General features: G+C 39.7%; 1 protein-coding gene across 3 annotated transcripts in view; it reads left to right on the top strand.

Annotated features, from left to right (window-relative positions):
- The window catches only part of HCN1 (hyperpolarization activated cyclic nucleotide gated potassium channel 1), a 316,103-nt gene that overhangs the window by 237,186 nt on the left and 53,347 nt on the right, over window positions 1-25,570 (top strand). For all 3 annotated transcript variants that reach the window (XM_073343906.2, XM_073343905.2, XM_073343907.2), the window contains one exon: window positions 19,636-19,782. In XM_073343906.2, coding sequence (XP_073200007.1) covers window positions 19,636-19,782 — 147 coding nt within the window. The remainder of the gene's footprint in view (window positions 1-19,635; window positions 19,783-25,570) is intronic.

Below are 25,570 nucleotides of genomic sequence, written 5' to 3'. Positions count from 1 at the left end.
CTGTCCGGCCCATGAGCTCCCGGCCAGGGAGGCTAGCCCCTGGCCCCTCCCCACGCTGTCCCCCCTACCCCGCAGGTACGCTGCCACACAGGCAGCGCGGCTTGCGCCCGCCCACCTCCCAGGCTTTGCAATAAGCCTGTCCTGCCACTCTGAGCAGCATGGTAAGGGGGCAGGGGGAGGGGCAGGATGTCTTATGTCTAAGATTTCCAATGGGGCCTGTACCTCCATTTGCTATTTTTTAGGGGTCCACAAATGAAAAAAAGGTTGAAAACTGGTCGCTCTGAATGTATTTAGGAACCTGGGGGGCAGGGGGCAAGCTAAATTAGTTGCAGTCACATCTCTGACTGCAGTGTAGATATATCTTAAGGGACTGGAGGCTCTACTGGTAATGAGAAAGGCCACTGGAAACGTACACTGTATTGTATCTGCCCTCTCACTCAGATTTGCATTTTTTTGTATTCCCAGTGTTTCTGACTGAATTATAACTTCAATTAAGAAAAATTTGAAGACTTTTTCGAAGATGGCAAAGAAATATTTAAGTGCATTAACCAATGCAGAGTTGTTTTTTCTGAGCCTCCAAAGAGACCCCCCAGGATCCCATCCCCTATATGACCCCCCCTGCTCCCTGTCTCCTGACCACCCCTCCGCCCCATCCAACCACCTCCTGTCCCCTGAAGACCACAGGTTGAAAACCACTGCTCTAGATCAAAATGAGCTCGGATATTTATACATGCTGCAATCACATTGCATTTTAGACATACACTAATAGTGGGGGTTCCAGTATTAGGAGACAGTTAATTCCACAGATGTGGAGCACAAGAGGACCCATCCCTAGCCTTGTAGGTAGATCTGGGGGAAAAAAAGTGCAAAACTCATTTTTTGATTTTTTTGGCAGGGAAGGGCAAAAATACAGAAAAATACAAAAAATTCAGCAACATTGAAATGTTTAGCAAATTCATACTGATTTTGCCAAATTGTTTTGGTCAGGGAAATAAAGAATTCTGAAAGTGTTAAGACAAAACATTTTGATTTTTTTGGTTCAAAATGACTTTGTTTCAAAACTTCATTTAATTTTATTTAGACAGTTTGTAGCATCAAAAGCATTAAAAAAATGCAAGCCACTAACATCATTAAAAATTGATGTATTCATTTGGACATCAATTTAAAAATCCAGGGGCACTCCTGCAGCTTCCCCTCCTTATGCTGCTACTCTATTTAGCAGACTGGACATTTTCACAGAAAAATGTAATGTATAATCACCTAGAGATCAAGGCATGACATGCAATGTGGAGATCAGTGACTGTGAAACAAGGAGAGTCCTGATTAGTTCTTTATGTATTATGTGCTCTAAAGATTAGAATATATGATAACTCCTTTGGTTTCCTGAAGAGGTGTATGATGCCTCTTTCCATAAGCTCTTTATCACTGATGGTAATTAAATGATTTTTTTTTAGCCTAAAAGCTATCATCTGTTGGCAATATCTGTTTTTCACTGATTACCCCACAAAGAGTTCTCTTGCTAGCAAGAATGCTTTCCTGCTGTCCTTTTACTTACAGGCAATAATCAAACATTTCCTTTCAGTTGCCACAAAGTACACAACCTCTTATTATTGTTCTTTTCAATTACAGTGATTGAGAAATTAATTAAGTTATAGTGAATTTTCTGAATACATGTTCTTGGCCAATTCCCATACAAATCAGCCTTTTACCTAAAACATAAAGACTCAGTACTGCTCCCAGTGAAAACAATGACAAAACACTCATTGATATAAATGGGACAAGGATCCAGGTCCCAAGAAATTAAAGATCAAATAATTCCTCTTCCATGCTGCCACAGATGAAGCCACCTCAAATCTCAGCTGCACAGTATGCTGGGAGCATAGATTTTACACAAACAAAGGAACTCTACAGTGGAATTAAACTGCATTGGTTCAGCTACCAGTCTGGGTCCTACGCACCCATGAGTAGGGAGAGAGAGGATTTGAGCCTAAAGTGAAGTTAGTAAATGTCTAGTTAATTTGTTCAATTTCTTTTCTTTTGTCTATATGTGTGTGTGTGTTAGAGAGAGAGAGAGAGAGAGAGAGAGAGAGGCTCCTTATAATTTTCATTAAATCCCTAGACTGACCGGAGATTGAAGTAGTAGTGTGAATTCTCCACACACCAATGTGCCTGCCAAGCATAGTGAGGACCATTTGGGTAAAAGCAATCAGTTTAGTCTTCATGCCCACTCAGTCCCTCTTTCGGCTCCTAGCAAGGGTGCCAGTTAGTGCCAGCTGTAATGCTTGTGATAGGGGCACCTGTCCACCAGGAACACAACTGAGATCACCAGGTCACTTGACATAGGCTTCTAAAGAAATGGTGACAAATGTCAATCACCACTTCTGCACTCAGTTTGCTTTCTGGAAATGTGTATTACCTCTGTCTGTTAAAAGCAGAGATTGATTATAGCATTTGCTGCAGTCTACCACATTGTTTCTGCAACAGAGGGACATTCCATGGAAACTAAAATCAGTATCTGGTATGATGCCTTTAGCAAAACTTGCATACTAAATTAGCATCTTGCCCAGCTCCAGTTATCATAGAATCATAGAAGATTAGGGTTGGAAGAGACCTCAGGAGGTCATCTAGTCCAACCCTCTGCTCAAAGCAGGACTAACCGCAACAAAATCATCCCAGCCAAGGCTTTGTCAAACTGGGCCTTAAAAACCTCTAAGGGTGGAGATTACACCACCTCCCTAGGTTATGTCAAGAAGCAATGTGAAAGTAATAACCTAATATATATATATATATATATATATATATATATATATATATATATATATATATATATATATATATATATATATATATATATATATGAATTCAGATTAAAATTAAATTACTTCCTATCTACTGTTAAATACTTATATTAAAAAGATATGGCTGAGTCCTGAAAAACTGAGCTGACATTTAGAAGTAAATCCTGCTCTCCCCTTTAGGGACATAGAGGTTCCTGCCTGCAAAGAGTTGGTGGTGTTCTGTTGCATAGAAGAAAACAGGATTTGAGTAGCCAGTACTAAGGGTTTGTGCCTTCTGTGTTTTGTGGAGTTCTGCTCTGAAGGGGATATCATATAGTAGAGTTTTGGTGGAGGGGCAGAATCAGTGGATCCACCATTATGTAGATATTGCAATCATTCCCACCCTGCGTAGGAGGGAACAGATGTTGCAGAGGTTATTCCAACCCTAAATATGGAATAGTGACCATACGGAGTAACATTTTTGAAAGTGAAGAGAAAGTCAATGGGACTTAGGCTCCTAAGTCACTTAAGCACTTTTCAGAATTTTACCCAGAATCTTCTGTAGCCTGGGAAGGTAGATTTCTGCCCTATATCCGCTATCCCAGCACCAGAAAAGCTTCTGTCAAGTGCTCAGACATTGCACTGAATACACAATCTTGAGAGTAAAAGATTTTGTTTTACATAACACCATGTGCTTTTAATAACAGTCCAATCCTGTACTAATTAGTCAGGCAAGACTGCCTTTGTTGGAGTGCCCTTCATCAGTGAACATTTTCTTTGGTATTTCACTACATTTATAGTTCACTAGAGGGATCTGCACTGGGAGGCCTAGTACAATATAGCTATTCCAGTGAGATAGACAAAGTATATGACTGCTTTTTTTTGTAACCAGGACTCAAGACACACGTACAATTACTAAATTGACTGTGTGGTTGACAATGATTGCAGTAAGGTGACAGAAACTGTGGAGACCTTATACCAACCAAGCAGTTGACAGATATATTAAGTAGAGCTGTGTGCAGTATGAAATGGAGAGAATGCACTTAACGAGACCCAACAGTTCCACAACCCTGGCAATCAGTCAAATTAGAGAGACAAGAAGGGGAGGCATCCCCACCCCCTTTGTAAATAGCAGTGCACATATATATGCAAATGCACACAGGGTCTGTTTCTTCTCTCACTTACACTCGTGTAAGTGAGTGACTCTTTTAAAGACATTGGGATAGCATGGAGTAAAACCAGTGTAAATGAGAAGAGAATCTGGTCCTTTGCGTGAATGTGACAAGAGAAAATTGAATGCAAAGTCTGCTAAATAGCCAGTAATATTGTATATATATTCTTTTCCTCTCCTTCCTGCCCAATCGGATACAGATACCCTAGATTTAAAAATACCGGTATGGTTAAAATTCTTTCATGTGGAAACAGAAAAAGAAACACTTAAAATGTCCTAAAATTCTCTGGGCCTGCTATGCCTGTCTGTCTTTTTCTCAAATAATGCTTCATCCTCTCTCTGAGAATCAAGCCCCATTGATTTGTACAGGCACTACTTTTATTTCTATAAATTAGATTATCAACTCAGGAAACAGGAACAGTCTATAGCACATAGAAAACAAAATCAGCAAGGAACCTTGAAAGGTCATCTAGTCCTTCGACCTTGCACTGACGCAGGATCAAGTAAATCTAGCCAATGAATCATTGATAACCACTATTTAACTAATAGTGTTTGTCTAACCCATTCTTAAAAAACTGCACAACTTCCCTTGGTGACCTGTTCCAGTATTTAGCAATCCTTACAGTTAGAAAGTTTTTCCTAATGTCTAACCTAAATCTCCATTGCTGCAGATTAAGTCAATTACTTATTGTCCTACATTCAGTGGACATGCAAAACAATTGACAACTGTCCCCTTTTATAAAACACGCCTTAACATATTTTAAGACTGTTACCAAATCCCCCCCACCTCAGTCTTTTTTTTCCCCACAAGACTGAATATGTCAAGTTTTTTTAACCTCGCCTGAGAGATCAGGTTTTTGAAAACTGTTATCGCTTTTGTTGCTCTCCTCTGGATTCTGTCCAGTTTGTCCACATCTTTCTTACAGTGAAGCACCCAGAATTGGACACAATTCTCCAGCTGAGGTCTCAACAGTGCCAAGTAGAGCAGTTGGTAATATTCTCTACTGCTTAGCCAGTTATTCCTAATTTTGCATTTGTGCGTACGATTTTTTTCTTCCTGTGTGTAGTACTTTGCACTTGTCTTTGCTGAATTTCCTCTTGTTGATTTCATACCAGTTATCCAACTTCTAAAGGTTGTTTTGAATCCTTATTCTGTCCTCCAAAGTACTTGCAATCCCTCCCAGCTTTGTGTCATCTGCAGATTTTATAAACATACTGTCCACTCTATTATCCAAATCATTAATAAAAATATTGAATAGTACCAGGCCCAGGACAGATACCTGCAGGATCCCTCTAAATATGTCCTCCCTTTTTGACAATGAATCATTGATAACCACTATTTAACTAAGCTTTTTCAACCAGTCGTGCACCACATTAAAGTAATTTAATTTAGACCAGTGGTTCTCAAACTAGAGGCACTCCTTGTTCAGGGAAAGCCCCTGGCGGGCCGGGCCAGTTTGTTTACCTGCCGCATCTGCAGGTTCGGCCAATTGCGGCTCCCACTGGCCACTGTTTGCTGCTCCAGGCCAATGGGGGCTGCAGGAAGTGGAGCGGGCTGAGGGATGTGCTGGCTGCCCTTCCCACATCACCCATTGGTGTGGAGCATCCAGTGGGAGCCGCAATCGGCTGAACCTGTGGACACGGCAGGTAAACAAACCAGCCTGGCCCGCCAGGGGCTTTACCTGAACAAGCCGCACCCCTAGTTTGAGAACCACTGATTTAGACCACATTTTTTAGTTTGTTTATAAGAATGTCATGTGGGACTGTTTCAAAAGCCTTACAAAAATCAAGTTCATGTTTGTAGCTCCACACACACATCCACTAGACCAGTAACCTGTCAAAGAAGGAAATTAGGTTGTTTTGACATGATTTGTTCTTGACAAATTCATGTTGGTTATTCCTTATCACCCTATTATCCTCTAGGTGCTTACAAATTGATTGTTTAATAATTTGTTCCAGTATCTGTCCAGGAATTGCAGTTACGCTGACTGGTCTATATTTCATCAGGGCCTGTATGTTACCCTTTCTAAAGACAGTTATTATGTTTACCATCTCCAGTTCTCTGGGACCCCACCTGTCCATAATGAATTATTGAAGATAATTGCTAATGGTTCCAATATTACTTCAGCTAGTTCCTTAAGTAGACCAAGGTGAATTTTGTCAGGACCTGCCTACTTGAATACATCTAACTTATAAGAATATACTTTACACTTTTCTTTCCCTATGCTGGTTTGTGTTCCTTGCCCCTTGTTCTTAATATTAATTATGTTTAGTGTCCACAGTTTACCTTTTTAGTGAAGACTGAAGCAAAATAGGCATTAAACACCTCCTCCTTCTTGGTGTCATCCATTATTAACTCTTCTCCTCCTCCTCTAAATAGTGGACCTCCACTTTTCTTCATCTTTCTCTTACTCGTAATGTATTTATAGAACCTCTTCTTGTTGCTTTTTATGTCTATTGCTAGCTGTAATTCATTTTTTGCTTTAGCCTTTCTGATTTTTATCTTTACATCCTGATACTATTGTTTTGTACTTATCCTTAGCAATTTGTCCATGTATCTAGTTTTGTAGGGCTCCTTTTTGATTTTCAGATCATTACAGAGCTTTTGATTGAGTCATGTTGACCTCTTGCTGTTACTCCTATTTTTCTTATACGTTGGGGCAGTTTGTTGTTGTACCTTTAATATTGTCTCTGAGACCCGCCAAACTCCATTTTCCTTTACATTTTCTTTCCATGGGACTATACTTATCAGTTCACTGAGTTTGTTAAAGGCTGCCCTTTTGAAGTCCATTGACCTTATTCTGCTACTCTCACTTCTTCATTTCATTAGAATCATGAAATCTATCATTTCATGATCATCTTCACCCACGCTGCCTTCTATCTTCAGATTCATCACCAATTCCTCCCTACTAGAATCTATCTAAAATGATTGCCCTCCTGGCTATTTCCTCCACATTCTGAAACAAAAGTTGTCCCTCAACACATTCTAAAAACTCAGGTCAAGTGACCTTACCCAGCTGATCACACAGCTCAGCTATTGATTCATGATTACTGAATACTAACATTAATAGTTCCATTTAATGTTCTGTAATCAGTCTATTGGCTGAAATTTATATTCACAAACCTATGTTGAACAAGTGAAAACAGCAAACATTAATATAAATCATAGTTTGTTTGCAGATAATTCCTCCCCCACAAAAAAGAGGGAAATTTGCCAAAGAAATTACTCATTATGATTTATCAACTTATGATTTTATCAACTCTAGTCTGAACATTCCGTTTGTGTGGTTATGAATAATGGAATATATGGACTTTAATTAAATCAATTTTTACAAAGTGTTTCAACAGTATGGTTGTTGTAAAATGCTTCCATTCAAGGTAGTCTCAATAAAAATGCTAATCATGCATTCCCATTTTGTAGCCTTCCTATTGACATTTACAAATCTTCTCTTATTCATAAATAGTATATTTTAATTAATGAAATTGGTTATGTCAGCTTTAAACAAAATAAAAATTGTTTTTTTCATTGTTCCTATTGATGAAAACATTTCCCCTTTATATTCAGCCGGTGCTCTAACAATTATAGTTGCTGCTCTTGCAGAAACAAAAGGTCAATAAATGAAAGACAGTGATGAAAAGTATTACATTTAAAAATTAATGTTATGTCCTCTTCTGGACATTTCTAAGAATTGTATTTGGAGTTTTAAAATGTCTCCATCATATAATTCCTAAAAGCAATCCAGTCAAGCTTTAATTAAATACAAAACAAACTTAATGGAGATTGCAAATGTTTCACTGAGCTATAACTGAGAATGTGATTTTGATATCAGTTTTGTTTTTAACTAAGGGTTGATATTTCTGAAGTTTATTTATCCTAAAAACAAACTACTCCTGCTTCCATTGTTATTTACTTACCAAGAGCAATTATGCATTTGAAAACACTGTGCTAATTACAGTGTTCTTCACCAAAACATTCCATCATTTATGGTATCAAAACATTCCAACTGTTAGAAAGAGATGTTGTTCCGAAGATAGTAATTAACTTATTTAGTAGAGCTGGGAGCTTTAGTAGTATATAGTTTTATTACTCAGGCTACTGATAACAGGACATAGACTAGAGCCTTTCCTCTCTGAGTTGCCAGTTCAACTAGGGTCCAAATCAGTAATGAAAATTGCTTATCATCTGTTGGCACTTCGAAGGCAGTTCCCCAAGTATCTATATCATGGTTGGTATTAACTGGCAGTCTACATACTATAGATGGACAGGAAATTTCCAAATGGTTTTTTGTAAGAAAATCCAGTTTCTGCAAAATTGAAATTTTCCATGTGAAAAGTTTGATTTTTCCCAATATTTGTAAATTTATTTTCAGAAAAATAAAACAAAATATTTTATTTTGGTTTGTTGAACTGAGTCGAAATGTTTTGTTTTGGTTCAGTTCAATATTAAACTGCATCCTTAAGCTGCCACAATGCTTCATGGGAGCTGAAGTTCGAATGCCCATGCCCCCATTCTCTCTGTACTGGGCTCCCTGGAAAGATGTACTCCCAGGGTGCGTCACAGTCTGCCCTCCAGCTGAACTGCTGTGGTGCATCTTTGAAGTTGTAGTCCTGGAGTCTCCCAGAAAGAAGAATGGGGCCGTGGAGCACCAAAACAACTACTCCTATGGGGTACTGCAGCAGCTCAGGCAGAAACGCTTCAAAGTCTAAGTGAGCTTAAATGAAATGTTTAGCCATTTCTAAATCATTTTTTTCTGAATTTCCCACTGTATGAAAAATTTAATATTTCAACAGTTTTGTCCCAATTCAGGATGCTATAAATGCTGTAATAGTGAAATTTTCTGTGGGATGTAAATTCTGATTTTTGACCAACTCTACTGTCAAGCACTTAATGAGCATAGAGACTGAACTGCATGGTTCTCCAGCAAAAAAACTGAGACTTGTGACGTTTTACCACAAGGAAGAGAGTTGTATTGACTCTATGTTATATTTGTTCTGTGGGCAAAGAAAGGACTTCAGTCTCTTGAGTATCAAACCAAAGACCTTTCACAAGGTCTAATATTAACACCAGAGAGTTGTTAAAAATAAATATTACAGTCTGAATATAGTGTGCTTATAAAAACACATTACTGAGGTATGTCATGTGCTACTTGGAATGGTAAAAAATGGAATAATCTAAAAATATTTTAGCATGGATTTTTTATTTAACATTTTCGTCATAGCCTGTTCAAGACAAGACAAGATTGTTATAGAAATATCAGACAAGATTGCAAGTTGAGATGCAGTTCAGCACAGTCATCTCAGGCTAGGTTATAATACTGGGAAGATTAGGCAAAAGGAGAAAAGGCTTATTTGTCCTGTTTTATTAAAAATGTATATGCACTTATCTAAGTAGTTCTGTGGATCCGAGCAGTCCTCTTTCAATTGAGCTTCACCAAACTATGATGAGCTTACTTAAATCCTGAGATGAACCCAATTACTGCACCTCTATGGTTAAGACAGTTGTCTACAATTACAGTATAAGCTGCTTTTTTATGGAACATGAAGCTACTTGCAGCTGATACTTGACATATAAAGGCCTTGAGAATGCTCCCCATTTCCCATGGGTTTTTTTTTTCTAACCAAATTTGTTTTAAATCCATTTAGTCCCTATAGGTTGTATTACATCCTTTTGGTTTCTAAAAAACATAATTACAAGGACGAATTATTGAATTTTAAAGTGATCCCTGAGGATGCAATGCCATTATTTACATGGTGCAGTTGCATAGTAGTTTTTTTCCCCACTGGATTATTTCTTATTTCTTATTTATGCTATACATGTCTAGTACTCCAGATAGATTTTATATACATTTTAATACACAAATACCCACTGATGCTGGTTCTGGAGGTATTGACATGATCAACACTCATTATATAATGGATAAGAGGCTTATCAGTTATTCTTGTTATCATATGTATAATTCATCACTGGCAATGTTCTTGATGCGGGTCAAGAGAACACACATATAAATAGTCCCAAAGGAGTGTGATCTTTATGTATTTTTTCTTTCTATTTTAATATTAAACACAAGAAATGAAAGCACAATCCTCCTATTTTAAAGTTACATTGTACAATCCCAGAGGAGCATGTAAATCCAGACCTCCAATATATACTTAAAGGAGAACTGCAATTTTTTAAACTTCTTTTAAGAGTCAGATTTTCAGACGCTGTCTTCCAGACAAAGTTACCTACCTAAAGTTATGAATTAGTCGCAGTTCTTCCAAGACACTGAAGGACCCAAGGCTGTGAGCTCAACCGGTATCAAAAGTCAGCACTGGTCAATTATAGGGTGAACATAAATAACCCCCACAAAATATCAATGTATTGAACTTTCAATCCTCGTCAGTTTATATTTTCCAAGCTTTCCCCTACCCCAAATGGAAAGAGAGAGAAACTTAAATTAGACTTGTAGGTTATTGGGCCTCTAAAATATGAAGCTCTATGGTCTTATGCAATCTTAAAGCCAGCTGAGGTGGTTGTCACTGTTGCTGCATTCTGCCCCCGATTTGTTGAATTGTCGTGCAAGGTGATAGCTTCGGTATCGTTTTGGATGAAAAGTCTTATGTAAACATAAGGTATTAGACCTTGTTTTCTGTAGTATCTTGCTTTCACATTTTTAATGTAATGTATGCACAGAGCTGCCTTGCTTTGGGGTTTCTGGCCTGAACCTGTGATTGTGATGTTGTGATCACAAGCCCTCACAATCAAAGTTGGAGTAAAAGGGTTATGCTCATAACAGTGATCAGGACGTTCCCATATTTGGGCTTCATCCAGCTACAGTTAGCTATGGAGATGAAGAGTGGGCCTACCCCCTGCTCTCCAAAATGTGGATTTGCAAACCCTGTAGATTTATGCTGTTCCAAGACGCACAGTTCTTAACATGGAAGCTCCCCATGATTCTCAAATTACCTTCCTTCCTGCTGCATTGCATATACCCATCGTAATGATCTCCTGCATGGTGTAGTGGTGTTATAGGTTCTTACTGTTATTCTAGCATGCAGATTTCAAGTTATGTTAGAGCACTGCTGGATTTGGCTCATCAGTGTTTCAGGGACCTAAACTGCTTCATTCCATTGAAGGGTTTTACAAATGATTTCAGTGTGGGTTTTCTTCTAAAGATCTGTATAAACTATTCTCTTTGTATAAGGCTTTGACTTCAAAATGGGAAATTGTGCTATAAAATATAACTACATTTTGCCCCTTTCTGTTTTTCCTGTGTGGATTTTTCTTTCTCTGCCCCCTTTTAATCATAATTCTGTTTTCTTTCCCTGTCAACATATTATTTATTTTACGTAAACTTATTATGTGGCATCTGAAAAATGTGTGGGTCATTAGGGTTTATAATTTATTATTTTAATTTATTTCAGGGAGCAGGGCTGCATTTTTTAAACTAGAAAGATAATTAACATAATACAGTTTTAATGATGACTTTATGATTTTCATAGGGAAAGTTTTAGAGGAGGCCTTAGTGAGTGTTGAAAATCTAGCCCTCATTTTCACTAAGTGCATAACACATGTAATTCAGATTGCATTTTCAAAACAGCTCATCTCTCATTAACCCACGAGGGATTGGGGGTTGTCAGTTTGGGTGAGGAGCTGGCAAGGCTTTAGTTATGGAATCAATGAAGCAGACAGGGCAGAAGGCCTGGAGACCTCAGGAGGCAAGATATACAAAGGAAGGGGAGTGCGAACCCTCTGACTCTTGGGTCCCACTGCTGTCCCAATCTTTAGGCCTGCTTCCTAGTTCTTCTTTGAGTGCTGGCCCCTAAATGTATTCCGCTGTGGGGTACGCATGTGCTCCAGGAATCTGAGACTCGAAGATTTTTTTCCAGTAGTGTCTTTTGGTCCATGCCTGCAGTCTTCCTTTCCTTATGCTCTGAACCAAGGGCATAAGATGTGATGTTGACTGATAGCCTCTCTGGTTTCTTCTTACTACTCTATGGTCTAAGATGGAGACCTCCACTGTCCACGAACTGTTCCTTCAATATTGAACCTATAAATAGAAATACTGTAAATATTATAGATAGAAAAAATTAATTAGTTATTAATTAAGTGAGTTAGCCAAGTTACTGAGTATTTGCCCGACATCCACTTTGACCTACCCTTCCCGGTATGGGACACTAATTATGCCCAGGATTCCAGGCGTCAAGAACAGAGTCTCCTGGCCCCATTCCTTCCAGTTAGTGATGATAACCAGAGGTGCCTCTATTATCTTGTAGAAGCCCATATCTCTGCCAAGTGCAGTATCTGTCACTCCTTCCTGCCCCGACCCCAACAAATGCCAGAGTTCAGGTTTAGAAAACACCTTATGGAGCATGCTCTGAGGCCTCATTTGGAGCTAAGCTTCTGGTAGTACTTGTGGCACACTCCTCAATGCCTCGGCCTGATGCCTCTGCCTGGGGATTACAATGGATGAGAAGTTGGATATGAGTCAGCAGTGTGCCCTTGTTCCCAAGAAAGCCAACAGCATATTGGACTGTATTAGGAGGAGCATTGCCAGCAGATCTAGGGAAGTGATTATTCCCCTCTATTTGGCACTGGTGAGGCTACACCTGGAGTATTGTGTCCAGTTTTGATCCCCCCATTACAGAAGGGATGTAGACAAATTGGAGAGAGTCCAGCGGAGGGCAACGAAAATTATTAGGGGGCTGGGGCACATGACTTACGAGGAGAGGCTGAGGGAACTGGGGTTATTTAGTCTGCTGAAGAGAAGAGTGAGGGGGGGATTTGATAGCAGCCTTCAATTACCTGAAAGAGGGTTCCAAAGAGGATGGAGCTCGGCTGTTCTCAGTCGTAGCAGATGACAGACTAAGAAGCAATGGTCTCAAGTTTCAGTGGTGGAGGTCTAGGTTGGATATTAGGAAACACTATTTCATGAGGAGGGAGGTAAAGCACTGGAATGGGTTACCTAGGGAGGTGGTGGAATCTCCATCCTTAGAGGTTTTTAAGGCCTGGCTTGACAAAGCATTGGCTGGGATGATTTAGTTCGTGTTGGTCCTGCTTTGAGCAGGGGATTGAACTAGATGACCTCCTGAGGTCTCTTCCAATCCTAATATTCTATGATTCTGTGGATGTACAGGGAGTCTGCCCAGCTTGTAAGACTCCTCATCTTAGGCTCAGGACAAGGCTAAGAAACCTTCTCTAAAGCCTAGAGAAAAGTCTCCCTCCAGATCCACTTCAAAGAGAAGGGCTGATTCCCCTACACCCTCAAGGTCGGGTGATTCTTCACATCTGGTTCCAGGAAGCTAAAAGCCCATAAGGATCATGGACTTAGTCTTCAAAATCTGTGAGTCAAGAGCTCCTCCACATTGGGATCAAGTAAAGAGAAGCATGTATCTAGGACCAGTACAAACTCTAATACCCGCTAAGAATATAGAAGCACTCCATATATCATCAGCACTGGAATGCACTTCCATGCTGGCACCAAAGGTTCACAGGCAGGAGACTCTTCAAGCGCTGGCTGTGGGTGACAAATACACCATCCTGCTGGATCTTGAATCTCCCCTCCTATCTGACCTGGTGCTTACAAGAGAGATCCTGACACCATTGATCATATGTTATGAGAGAAATTGATCTCGCATCCCCCCTATAAGTTGGGGTATTTCTTCATCAGTGGTTCTGATGGAACCACTTCGGGTGTTGGAGCCAACGTTCTCCTCATCAGGTGATTCTGTTATGGGAGGACTATTATCACCTCCACTGAGAGATGTCAGCCCTGATAAAGCATCCAGACTCTCCTGGGGTCCACCGCAACCGTGTAAAATGGGGTACTCCCCCGGGGCCTGGTGGTACCCTATGCCCTGTGGGTCTTCTCAGCCCATGACCTTACTGGGTATTGTGGGACCTGTATATGCATTATCCAGAATGCGTACAGTTGCATCAAAACGCACACCATCCTTCTCTGAGGGCCCAGCCTGAACTCCTCCCAGAACCCAGGGCGGAGGAAAAACCTGATTCCATTACCATCGGGCATATCGTCTTCCTCTCCTGATGAGGTGGTTGCCCCAGCCTTTTCTCCACTGAACGATTGCAAGCAGTTCCAGCAATTGTTCAGAAAGATTGCTGATGCCCTCCAGATTCCCCTGGAGGAAGTACAAGAGTCATCTCATGATATCTTGGACATTTTGAAGTTGGGGTCTGTTAGAATAACACTCCACGTCCACCAGTCTATCTTAGAGCTGCCTAAGGTGGTGTGACATGCCCCAGCCACATGCACACCTACTCCTAAGAGGGCAGAAAGGAGATACTTTGTTCCAGCCAAGGGAGCAGAGTTTCTGTTCTTATATCCTGTCACTCCTTCCTGTCCCAAACTCCCTCGTTGTTCAAGCCAGTAAAAAAAGGAGTAGACAACAACATGTCAGATCTACCCTTGCTGATCAGAAGGCTAAATGCTTAGACCTCCAAGGTTAAAAGGTGTTCACATTTACCAGCTGCCAATTCTGAATAGCGAATTATCAGGTGCTGCTTGCAGAGTATGGTTTTTTTAACTACTTCAAATTTGTGAAATTTAGGGACTAGCTCCTGCAGGTAGACAGAGTACAATTCCAAGCTCAGATTGAAGGAGGTAGGCTGATATCCAGGTCTTCTTTTCAAACAACTGTAGATGCGGCCTCTAGATTGATGGAAACTGCCATTGTGATGCACTGGGAGTCCTGGCTTAATTCCCTGGGTTTTCCCAGGGAAGTTCGCGGTGGAGGATTTGCCTTTTGAGGGAGAAAACTTGTTCAGACAGAACACTGGTGAGTCATTGCACTCATGGACAACCCTCTGTTCCCTAGATATATAGACACCAGTATTCAAGAGGAAGTACATCAGACAACCTATTATGCCTAGACAATATCACAGCCCTTCTATCACCATAGAACATATGAACTGCCATGAAATCAACAGAGGATGCAGTGCCACAAACATAGTGCACCTCCTTCCTCCTCTTTCTGACTGCAACCTGTCAATAAATACTTTTGATAGGACCTTTGAGAGCTGAGAACCAACCCAGCTGAAATGTCCTTCCATATCCAAAATTTGATTTGGTGTCCAACTAGCCTCTTTCCCCCCACAGATGCAGACAAATGCATTTTCAATGTCTTCCACTTCAGTTACGCCATAGAGTTCCTCTCCCCTACTTCTTCAAAACCCTCTTCCCTGTCTGTTTTCAGGGGCCCACTCTCACAAGAAGATACACTTGCAAGAAGTGCACTCCCTACTCCAATAGAGGTCATAGAGCTGTTACCACGTCAGCTCTGGGAAAAGGAATTTTATTCCAAATACTTGCTGATTTCCAAGAAAAAAGAAAGATGGAGACCCATCTTAGACCTCTGGCACCCAATGTCTTTAACCAAAGAGTAAGATTCAGGATGGTCACCCTGGTATTGACTATGATATCCCTAAATAGAAACTAATGATTCCTGGCGGTTGACATGAAGGATGCCTATTTTCATATAAATATCCTCCCCTCCCACAGGAGGTTCCTGAGGTTCATGATAGATGAGAATCACAGTTAATACAGGGTGCCTCGTTTTGGACTGGCAACAGTGCACAGAGTATTTATAAAGGTGGCAGCACACTTACAATGCCACAGTTTGATATTCTTTCCATCTCTAGACCATTGGCTTCTGATAAGAAAATCTCATTGGGAAGTAGTGACATCAACCTCATCTCTGCACAGTTTTTTAGCTACAAATCTATGTGAACATAGAAAAATCCACTTTAACTCCAACACAGCCCATAGAATTTATTGGAGCAACTCCAGACTCAATCAGAACCAGAACTTACCTCTCTATGGACAGATTTCTGTTGAGAATCATTCCTAGTCATCAGCTCAGAAGGAACCCACAAACACTGGTTCAGGCATGCCTCATCCTCCTGTTTATGTGACACTGTTTGTGAGGCTCCACCTTCATTGTCTACAAGCCTGGCTTCAAAAGTAGGCACAATATACACAAGTTAGTTATGCTCCCTTCCAATATACACAAGTTAGTTATGCTCCACAAAACTTTCTAGCTTGGTGATAGGACAGGGAACAGGTGTGGATAGGAATTCCTTTTTCTCTGCCACCTCCTCAAAAAACATAGGTCACAGAAGCCCTTATAGGTTGGGGTGCTCATCTGGACACAGAAACAGCTCAGGGAATGTGGACTTCTCATGAGACCAAGATGCATATAACTCTTCTGGAGCTGAGAGCAGTTGGAAATGGTAAGTGCTTTTCCGTTCATCCACTTCCATGATGACAGACAATATGACAACTATATTCTACCTCAGTGAACAAGGAGAAGAAAGATCTATCTCCCTACTCTTTATAACATGTTTAAAACAAACAAAAGGAAGTATTTGTTCACACAACATACAATCAACCTGTGGAACTCTTTGTCAGAGGAAGTTGTGAAGGCCAAGACTATAACAGGGTTCAAAAAAGAACTAGAAAAATTCATGGATGATAGGTCCATCAGTGGCTATTAGCCAGGATGGGCAGGGATGGTGTCCCTAGCCTTTGTTTGTCAGAAGCTGGGAATGAGCAACAGAGAGATGGATCACTTGATGATTACCGGTTCTGTTCATTCCCTCTGGGGCACCTGACATTGGCCATTGTTGGAAGACAGGATACTGGGCTAGATGGACCATTGGTCTGACCCAGTATGACTGTTCTTATAAGGAGGTGCATCCCCCTGTGGAATTGTTATAGTCATCATCAGATTATCATGTTAGCAGTACATCTTCCAGGAATACACAGCACTCTGGTGGATAGTCTCAGCAGATGCTTCTTGACAGAACATGAATAAGAGATCCACAACTCAGTGATAAAAGATATAGTCCAGCTATGGGGATCCCTGTCTTTGAATCTTTTTGTGTCACAAGACAAGAAAAAAATGCTCCATGTGCTGCTCAAAGGAACACGAAGTCAGAACTCCAAAGAAGATGCCCTTCTAATTCCAGGGATGGAAAGGTTTATGTCTGCCTTTCCCTCCCATCCTACCCTTACATCAAGTTCTCCGGAGAATCTAACAGGATATAGCAGTGATCATCCTCATTGCTCCCAGATGGCCAAAATAATTGTGGTTTCCCCTTCTTCTCCATCTGTCATCCTGTCCACAGATCAGCATCTAACCTTTCCCATACCTCCTGATGCAGGACAAGGGCAAGGTCAGGCAAACAAATTTGGAGCCTTTTCACTTCACATCCTGGTATTTGGATGACTGTCAAACCCAGAGCAGAAAGATTCAGCAGCTGTTAAAGCCATCCTGAGCAACACGAGGAAGAATCCACCAGGCGGTGTTACTTAGCCAAGTAGAAAAGATTCTCTGTTTCGACTAACCAAATGTTCCCAGAGGAGATGGATGTTCCCACTATTCTGGACTATCTGCTGACCTTGAAGATGCACCCTTCAAGTGAGTGTGTAGTTTATGAAAGGTTTACTGAAAACCTTCTTATCAATGATTAGATTCCATCCTTCATGGGATCTTAATTTGATCCTTTCAACACAAACTAAGCCACTATTTTAACCACTATTGACATGCTCACTATCCCATTGATCTGGGTAGGTTGCCTTCCTACCGGCCATCACTTCAGCTTGATTGGTAGGCGAACTTGGGCTCTTCTGGCCAATCGACCCTATGCCGTATTCTATAAGGTTTCTTTGAAACTGTGCCCTAAATTGGACCTCCACATAAATTAGACTATACACTTATCTGTGTTTTTTTCGTAAACCTCATATTGCTAATGATGACCAGACTCTCCATACCCTTGGACATTTGTGTTCTATCTTCAGAGAAAAATCCCTTCAGGAAGTCACTGAAGCTATTTGTTGCCATTGTGGAATGCATGAAAGGGCAAATGATGTCTCCTTAAATGCTGTCCAAGTGGATTTGGGGCTGTATTTTACTCTGTTACCAATTATCTGATGCTCCACCATGCCAAATGAAGACCCGTTAAACCAGAGCAAAGGCTGCTTCAGTAGCTTCACTTTGGGAAGTTCCATTAATTGACATATGTAAAGCAGCCACGTGGAGTTCCATTCAGACCTTCACCAAACACTACGCACTGGTACGCATCTCCTCAGCTAATGTGTCCTTTGGGTCAGTGGTCCTACAGTCTTCAATACTGCAGGGGCCCTCAGACTCCCCCCTCACCCTTCTTGAGTGCTTCTTGTCAGTCACCCACACAGGATATACATAGGGACCAGCACGTGAAGAAAGAGAGGTTACCAAAGTTCCATAACCAGAGTTCTTTGAGTTGTGTGGTCCATGTGTGCATTCCAGTAACCATCCTCCTTCCCCTCTGCTTCATATTGTAGAATTTATGCACAGTAGAGAAGGAACTTGGTTCAGAACATGAGGAGAGGAAGAACATGCCCAGACCAATGGAAATTACTAGCACAAGTCTTCTGGTCTCAGGCACATAGAGCACATGCATACCCACAGTAGAATACAGATAGGGATGACACATCTCTAAGAGCTCTGATTACGGAAGGTAGGTTACTTATCTTTTAGTTCCATGGCTCTAATTCCAAGCATACTTTCCAGTTCCAAGTCCCACCCTCCATTTCTCTAAATCCATACTCCATTCCACAGGAAGATCCTTTTTGATGTTTACTTATTTAAACACATCCAGTTCCTCAAATTGCACAACTTTAACTCCAACCTCAGGATTAAAGAGGTAGAAATAACACAATATCAATTTTTTTCAATAAGACTACTCTTGTTGGTAAATGAAGCTATCTTACTGAGTTGGAATTTAAGGTGATTCAATTTAGTGAAACTGTGAGGAGTTCTATGTGTTAATTGAGGTTAGAAAGTAAAGGGAGTTTGGTGTTGGCATGAGGATTCTGAGAGTGCATTTGGGTTTTGTAATGTTTGGATAGCAAGGCTTTGAGGTTGGTATGGATGTTAATATCTTAACTGGTGATTTCTTTGATGTTCGTGATTGCATTGCCACCAGTATAACCTTAACGCTATAAGTTATTTAAGTTATTGGGCACATTTATGGTATATAAAAATGGTCTCTTAATAAAGTACATACAACACTCCTTACAAACTGTAGTTCCTGTGTACAAATCATGAACGGAAAGTTATCCATCTCCATAATTGGTGCAATAGTGGACACCATGTCAGCATATATGCGGCTTACTTTATATCTGATGTCAAGGACTAACCAATGGCCTTCCTTAGAATGACCTTTCTTTTAATACCCTTTTGAAAACAAACCTTATTATAGATGAATCACCAAATGGCTACACTGTGTTTGCTGTTTAGAAAGTTAATTTGTAAAGCAGTTATAATTCAGATTTGTTTAATCTGATCATTTAGAAGGATAATTTCTTTGTTTTGTGACTGTTTTTACATTTATCAACTCTTCATGTGACTCAATTGTTCTTTTTTCTGACTTGCCTTCTTTGTTAACCCATATGTTTTATAAATAACATTATATCAATTGTCCGTGTTCAGAATCAACTTCAATCAATGTGCTGTCTCCTGTCTTCCATCGGTATACTGTGTTTCTTTGTACGTTAGAAGCTTTTCAACATTGCATTTCCTTTTCTTTAAGCAACTGCATTATTTAGGCTTCATTTTACAGGCATTTTAGATGGTTTTAGATTTTAAACGAGTAATGGACTGATCTTTTATTGACTTTCTTCTTCATTTTCGTTTTTTTTTTAGTACAAACAAGTGGAACAATACATGTCATTTCACAAGTTACCCGCTGACATGCGCCAAAAGATCCACGATTACTACGAACACCGTTACCAAGGCAAGATCTTTGATGAGGACAATATTCTCAATGAGCTCAATGATCCTCTTAGGGAGGTAAGACAAAAAGAAACAAGCAAACAAAAACAGTTCTGCTTGATTTTCCTCCATGGAGTGGGAGATTTCTATGCTAAGAAAAAAACTATTTCTGTGGCCATTCTGTACTATTTTAATCTCTTTAGGTTCTTCTACTACACTTGTCAGCAGGGTACCTGAACACCTATCCATGAACAACAATATATGAATAGAAACAGAAATCCTATACTAGATTGCTGCATAAATTGTAAATGCAAATAACTGGTCAATTAGTTGTGTCCATTGATGTACCCCATATATTGTCATAGCCTTTATTTGACCATGCAACAATGTTAGGGCAACTAAAACCTATTTATTCTCCTGTTCAACCAAGTAAGGGCTGCTCAGATTGTGTCTCCATCACAGTGAACAGGGCATGGGCTAGTCACCTGATACCCTCCTCTGCAAGGATGGTGTTGAGATGCAACAAAATGGGATGGCAATGGAAGAAGCCTTGGTACCACCCTTCCTACATGCTAGACAGACTAGCTGCATGGAGGAAGTAAACTGCTTTAGAAAAATGGGCAGGAGGGGAGCAGTTTACTAGCTAATAATAATATAATATAATATAATATAATTAATAACTTACATAGCATTTTTCATCAGTAGATCTCAAAGTCCTTTGCAAGACAGGTCAGTATCATTAATCCCATTTTACAAACTGGGAAACTGAGACATGGAGCTGTGAAATCACTTGCCCAAAGCCACACTCAAGGCCAGTGGCAGAGCTGGGAATAGAAGCCAGTTCTCTATTCATTAAGACACATTACCTAAACAGGCCTCCCCTTGGGGTAGTAGAGCTGTGCTGCACAAAAGCACAATCAAACCCACTGTGACTACAAAAAGAATCAAATGGCAAAAAAGACTTAGTCCTTTTTTGGAAGAAATAGCCTGTTCTGTTTTTTATTTTGCTTTGGGGAGGCATTATGGAGTTCTGTGGAGGGGGATATTGAGTGGGGAGAAAGAAAGAGTTAACTAGTATTAACAAAGCTATATATTTAACAATTATATAGAGAAGTTCTTGTGTCGTACTCCTCTATTGGATGGTAAGTCATTGTCAACCTACTCAAGTCTAAAAGAAAAGGAGTACTTGTGGCACCTTAGAGACTAACCAATTTATTTGAGCATGAGCTTTCATGAGCTACAGCTCACTTCATCGGATGCATACCGTGGAAACTGCAGAAGACATTATATACACACAGAGACCATGAAACAATACCTCCTCCCACCCCACTGTCTGCTCAAATAAATTGGTTAGTCTCTAAGGTGCCACAAGTACTCCTTTTCTTTTTGCAAATACAGACTAACACGGCTGTTACTCTGAAACTACTCAAGTCTGTGTATGTGATCCTAATACCCTCTAGTGGCTGCAGTCTACAGAGGATACCTTCTAAGGAGGAGGAACGGGGAAGCATAGCAGGAGAGAGAGAAAAGGGGAAGATGAAGGAAAGATAGAGAGCAGAAGAGGAAGAGGGAAAGGGAGGAAAGTAGAGAAAAGAAGAGACATGAGAAGGGAAGAAGGGAGAGAGAACCACCTATTGTGATAATCCCACCAGTTTGTGAAATTGTCATGGGTTCTAGTGGCTTTTAGTATTCCTACCATGGAAGGTATAATGCTGAATGCCCCACATCATAACTCACTACAGTGCCTCATGGCAGCTGTTCAATTTGGAAAGATGTGTGAGGGGTTTTGTTTGGCAAGGCTTGCAGTAAACAAGACACTTCATCTTTTACAATATTTTTTTTTCCCTAGTGCCCATGAAAAGATTTAACTTTGGTGTTTGCTCCTGACATTTTGGGTAAAATATAAATCATAGAAATAACCTAGTCTGTCACCCTGCTAGTGTAGCATTTTTCTCTTGCGTAGGTATTAAAGTGATTCACAGAGAGTTAATTAAAATAATAGTTTGTTTTTCTTCACTAGTGAAGGTAGGTAATTCAAATCTGGCACATCTTTAGAGAAGAAGCTATGTATTACCAGCTTCTAGTGTTTACCCAAAACTCCCAATATAGTTTTCATGGAAATTCCAGGCTCTCATTACAATAGTATTCCAGCTGCCGGCACAGCAATTTATATGTACTGTATGTTACACTCTTATATAAATGTCAGATCTCTAAACTACTAGCAGTGAACCACATGTTATGTGAATGCATTACAAAATCTTGTGCAATTTTCAAGAAGAACTCAAAATGGCTGCAGGCCAATTTTTCAACTGTAAACTATGTTAAGTTTCAGCAAGATGCACATATAGCATTGTTATCTATCACCTTATAATATAATTGCTTATTTGTATTATCACATGGAGCCTCCCGTTCTCATTATGGTGCCCAATTCACACAAGCAGTGTTTAACTGAATTCCTAAAACCTGAAATGCATTTTTCCTTAGTGCCTTACTCCTGTCAGCAACAGAAATACTAAGTGTTGGCAGAAGCCACTTTCTTACCTCACAATAGACCAAATTCTGTACGAAGTTACATCCCTGTAAATCCAATGAAGCGAGCTGTAGCTCACGAAAGCTCATGCTCAAATAAATTGGTTAGTCTCTAAGGTACCACAAGTACTCCTTTTCTTTTTGCGAATACAGACTAACACGGCTGTTACTCTGAAACCTGTAAATCCAAAGTTACTCTGGTATGATACCATGGAAATCATAAGTTACTGTAAAAAGAAAAGGGGTACTTGTGGCACCTTAGAGACTAACCAATTTATTTGAGCATGAGCTTTCGTGAGCTACAGCTCACTTCATCAGATGCATATCGTGGAAACTGCAGCAGACTTTATATATACAGAGAGAATATGAACCAATACCTCCTCCCACCCCACTGTCCTGCTGGTAATAGCTTATCTAAAGTGATCATCAGGTGGGCCATTTCCAGCACAAATCCAGGTTTTCTCACCCTCCACCCCCCCACACAAATTCACTCTCCTGCTGGTGATAGCCTATCCAAAGTGACAACTCTTTACACAATGTGCATGACAATCAAGTTGGGCTATTTCCCAGGGTGAGAAAACCTGGATTTGTGCTGGAAATGGCCCACCTGATGATCACTTTAGATAAGCTATTACCAGCAGGACAGTGGGGTGGGAGGAGGTATTGGTTCATATTCTCTCTGTATATATAAAGTCTGCTGCAGTTTCCACGATATGCATCTGATGAAGTGAGCTGTAGCTCACGAAAGCTTATGCTCTAATAAATTGGTTAGTCTCTAAGGTGCCACAAGTACCCCTTTTCTTTTTGCGAATACAGACTAACACGGCTGTTACTCTGAAATAAGTTACTGTGTGACTGAGAGCAAAATTTGGCCCCATAACTTTTTGTTGATGACAACTACATGACTGTGTTAGGAGTTTTATAATATGTTACAATTATACATCACTCACAATGTACCCATATTCAAATTTATCTGTTATTTTGTAGATCTGAAACTCTGCTGGATTTTTTACACTGGCTCTTCATGTTGTTTGCAGTGCTGTTCATGAAAGTAAGAGCAGAATGCACGGTGAAAATACACCTACACTCTACTCTGTGCATGATCGAGAGGGGGATTGTTTTCCTTTCTTCTCTCCAATTATATCAATATATAAGATTCCTAACACCTTGACATCTAAATTCCAGACAAAATTATGAAGGAACAAGAGAATCCAGAAAAAAGTGACTAGACCAGAGATAGTAAACCTCTGGCTACTGAGTTGCTTCTTTTAGTTAAAAAAAATCTATTGTTTGTGATCTTTTTTTTTTTAACTTGCAAAGGGTCATAAGCTAGTCAAATGAAAACAATTTTTTTTTCTGGAAAGAGCATAGGCATTTCTCCTCAATGAGGGCTATTTCTCAAACAAATTATAAATTTTATCCACAAGACTTTTCAGCTACGGAGCAGTTAAAAATGTATTGATAACACAGCAAGCTTATATATTTTTTTCACTCCCCACATATTCAAAAACAAGACAAACAAGTTTGTTCAAGCTTGAAAAGTAACTTTCGGAGAGAGACCAAGCATTGAAAGGTGAGAGTTATGAGCAACTGAAAACATGGAGTAAGAGTGTATGAAATGTTAACTATGGAAGTCACAGCCTCTACAATATATGTTGTAATTTGTTTTCTTCTACATATTGTATATCAGGGAAAATAACATTTCAGCTGAATACTTCCATCAGGAGCTATGCTGTGCACCTGAAAGATTAATGTCCTAATGAAAATGTAGCAAGTATTCTTGGAAAAATGTCGATATTGAATTAAAGGCTCAAAACCTAAAGGAATACAGACATGGTGGTAATGACATTGACAGAAGCAGGCTTCTCAAAACTGGTGACAGACAGCATTCTAGTGGCAGCTGTCTCATTCAGCCCTAAAAACATGATTCAGATTGGTTTAGGTCTTTCAAAGAATATATTAGCTGTTACTATATTACAGACATTTTTGTATTCCAGGTATTGAGGTTTTTTGTGGTTCTTTTACTATTCAACCATAAATTGGCTCTTCAGCAGTTAAATGCTGAGTACAATTCTTCTAGGTCTTAAAGAACATGTCCCATTTCATCTGCGACCAACTGTAGAAGGCAAAATCCATATAGTAGTTAAAACAAATATCCGATTGAATATATTCAAGTCTAAATATTTACAGAATTTATTAAGTGTTATTGAATTTTATGTTTTTTTATTATACTTTGAATTTAGCACAGCATGAGAATCAAACATTCATAATTTAAGCAGGGCACATTTATCAAGATGAATGTAGCTTCTGATGAAGGCATTCATCTAAAAACACGATTTTCTCATACACGGTAAGGAGAACAAAAGAAATCACACCAAGTACAGCATAATTATAGCAGTCACATCAGCAACTGCTATAGTAATGGTCACACAATGGTTTCTATTCTAACTCCTTGTTTTCTGTCTCTCAAATGCTCACGTTTCAGGCTAAAATTTTCCAAGTTTTCCCTTGCTCTAAAAATGATTTTTTTTTTGTGCAAGTTTGAACAAACTCAGCTCAGTCATTTCTGAGTGTGAGAAAAATATGGAAAATATAAGTGTTGCATTATATAAAAAAACTCTTGCCATCACTTTTCAAAATTTTCATGGAATTCTCTTCTATTCAGGTTCTATACACCCATCACGATAGGATGTGAGTGTCCTCACTGAGGAGAAATTCCTTTACTTTGTATGATAGAGAAATTGATCTTCATTTAACTGAGCCCTGAAAATTGTATACTGATCACAATAGACTTTTTGACTAACTTAATAAAATGTGCAGTTAAGGAAGGATTCGATGCACACGTGTGAGTAGCTAACTGTATAGATAAAAAATGAAGTGATGGATATTCCTGTGAATTGGCAGGGACACCTGCAGCAGAGGAAAAGGCTCCTAACCACTTTATAAGTGGCAATAGGGTTGAGAGTGATTTAAAGCACACTTTGTAAGTTGTGCAATGAGAAACTCCTCTCAGATGTACCCTAGGTGCTTCACAGTTGGGAAAGGGATGCATTTGCCTTGTGGTACATGACCATGTTATTAAAGATCAGGTTGTAGAGTTACACAAGGAGGTAGAGTTAAGGTTGTACACAAAGGGTAGATAGAATATATCACAGAATGGAATTTTAAAATCTTGGCTGTTGGCGACATGATTCCCATGAAAATGTAAGTAATGATCCACCGTCAGATCCAACCACCTGAACCAGACCTCACCATATGTTCCATTCTTCTACTTTTGTAGTACTGCTTGAAAGGAGGTTGTAAAGTGAGAATAAAATACATTTTTGATTGGATTCAG

The sequence above is a fragment of the Lepidochelys kempii genome, chromosome 5 (assembly GCF_965140285.1).
Source record: "Lepidochelys kempii isolate rLepKem1 chromosome 5, rLepKem1.hap1, whole genome shotgun sequence".
Classification (NCBI taxonomy): Eukaryota; Metazoa; Chordata; order Testudines; family Cheloniidae; genus Lepidochelys; species Lepidochelys kempii.
The sequence above is the reverse complement of the archived record's forward strand: the minus strand, read 5'-3'. Positions and strand labels throughout refer to the sequence as shown.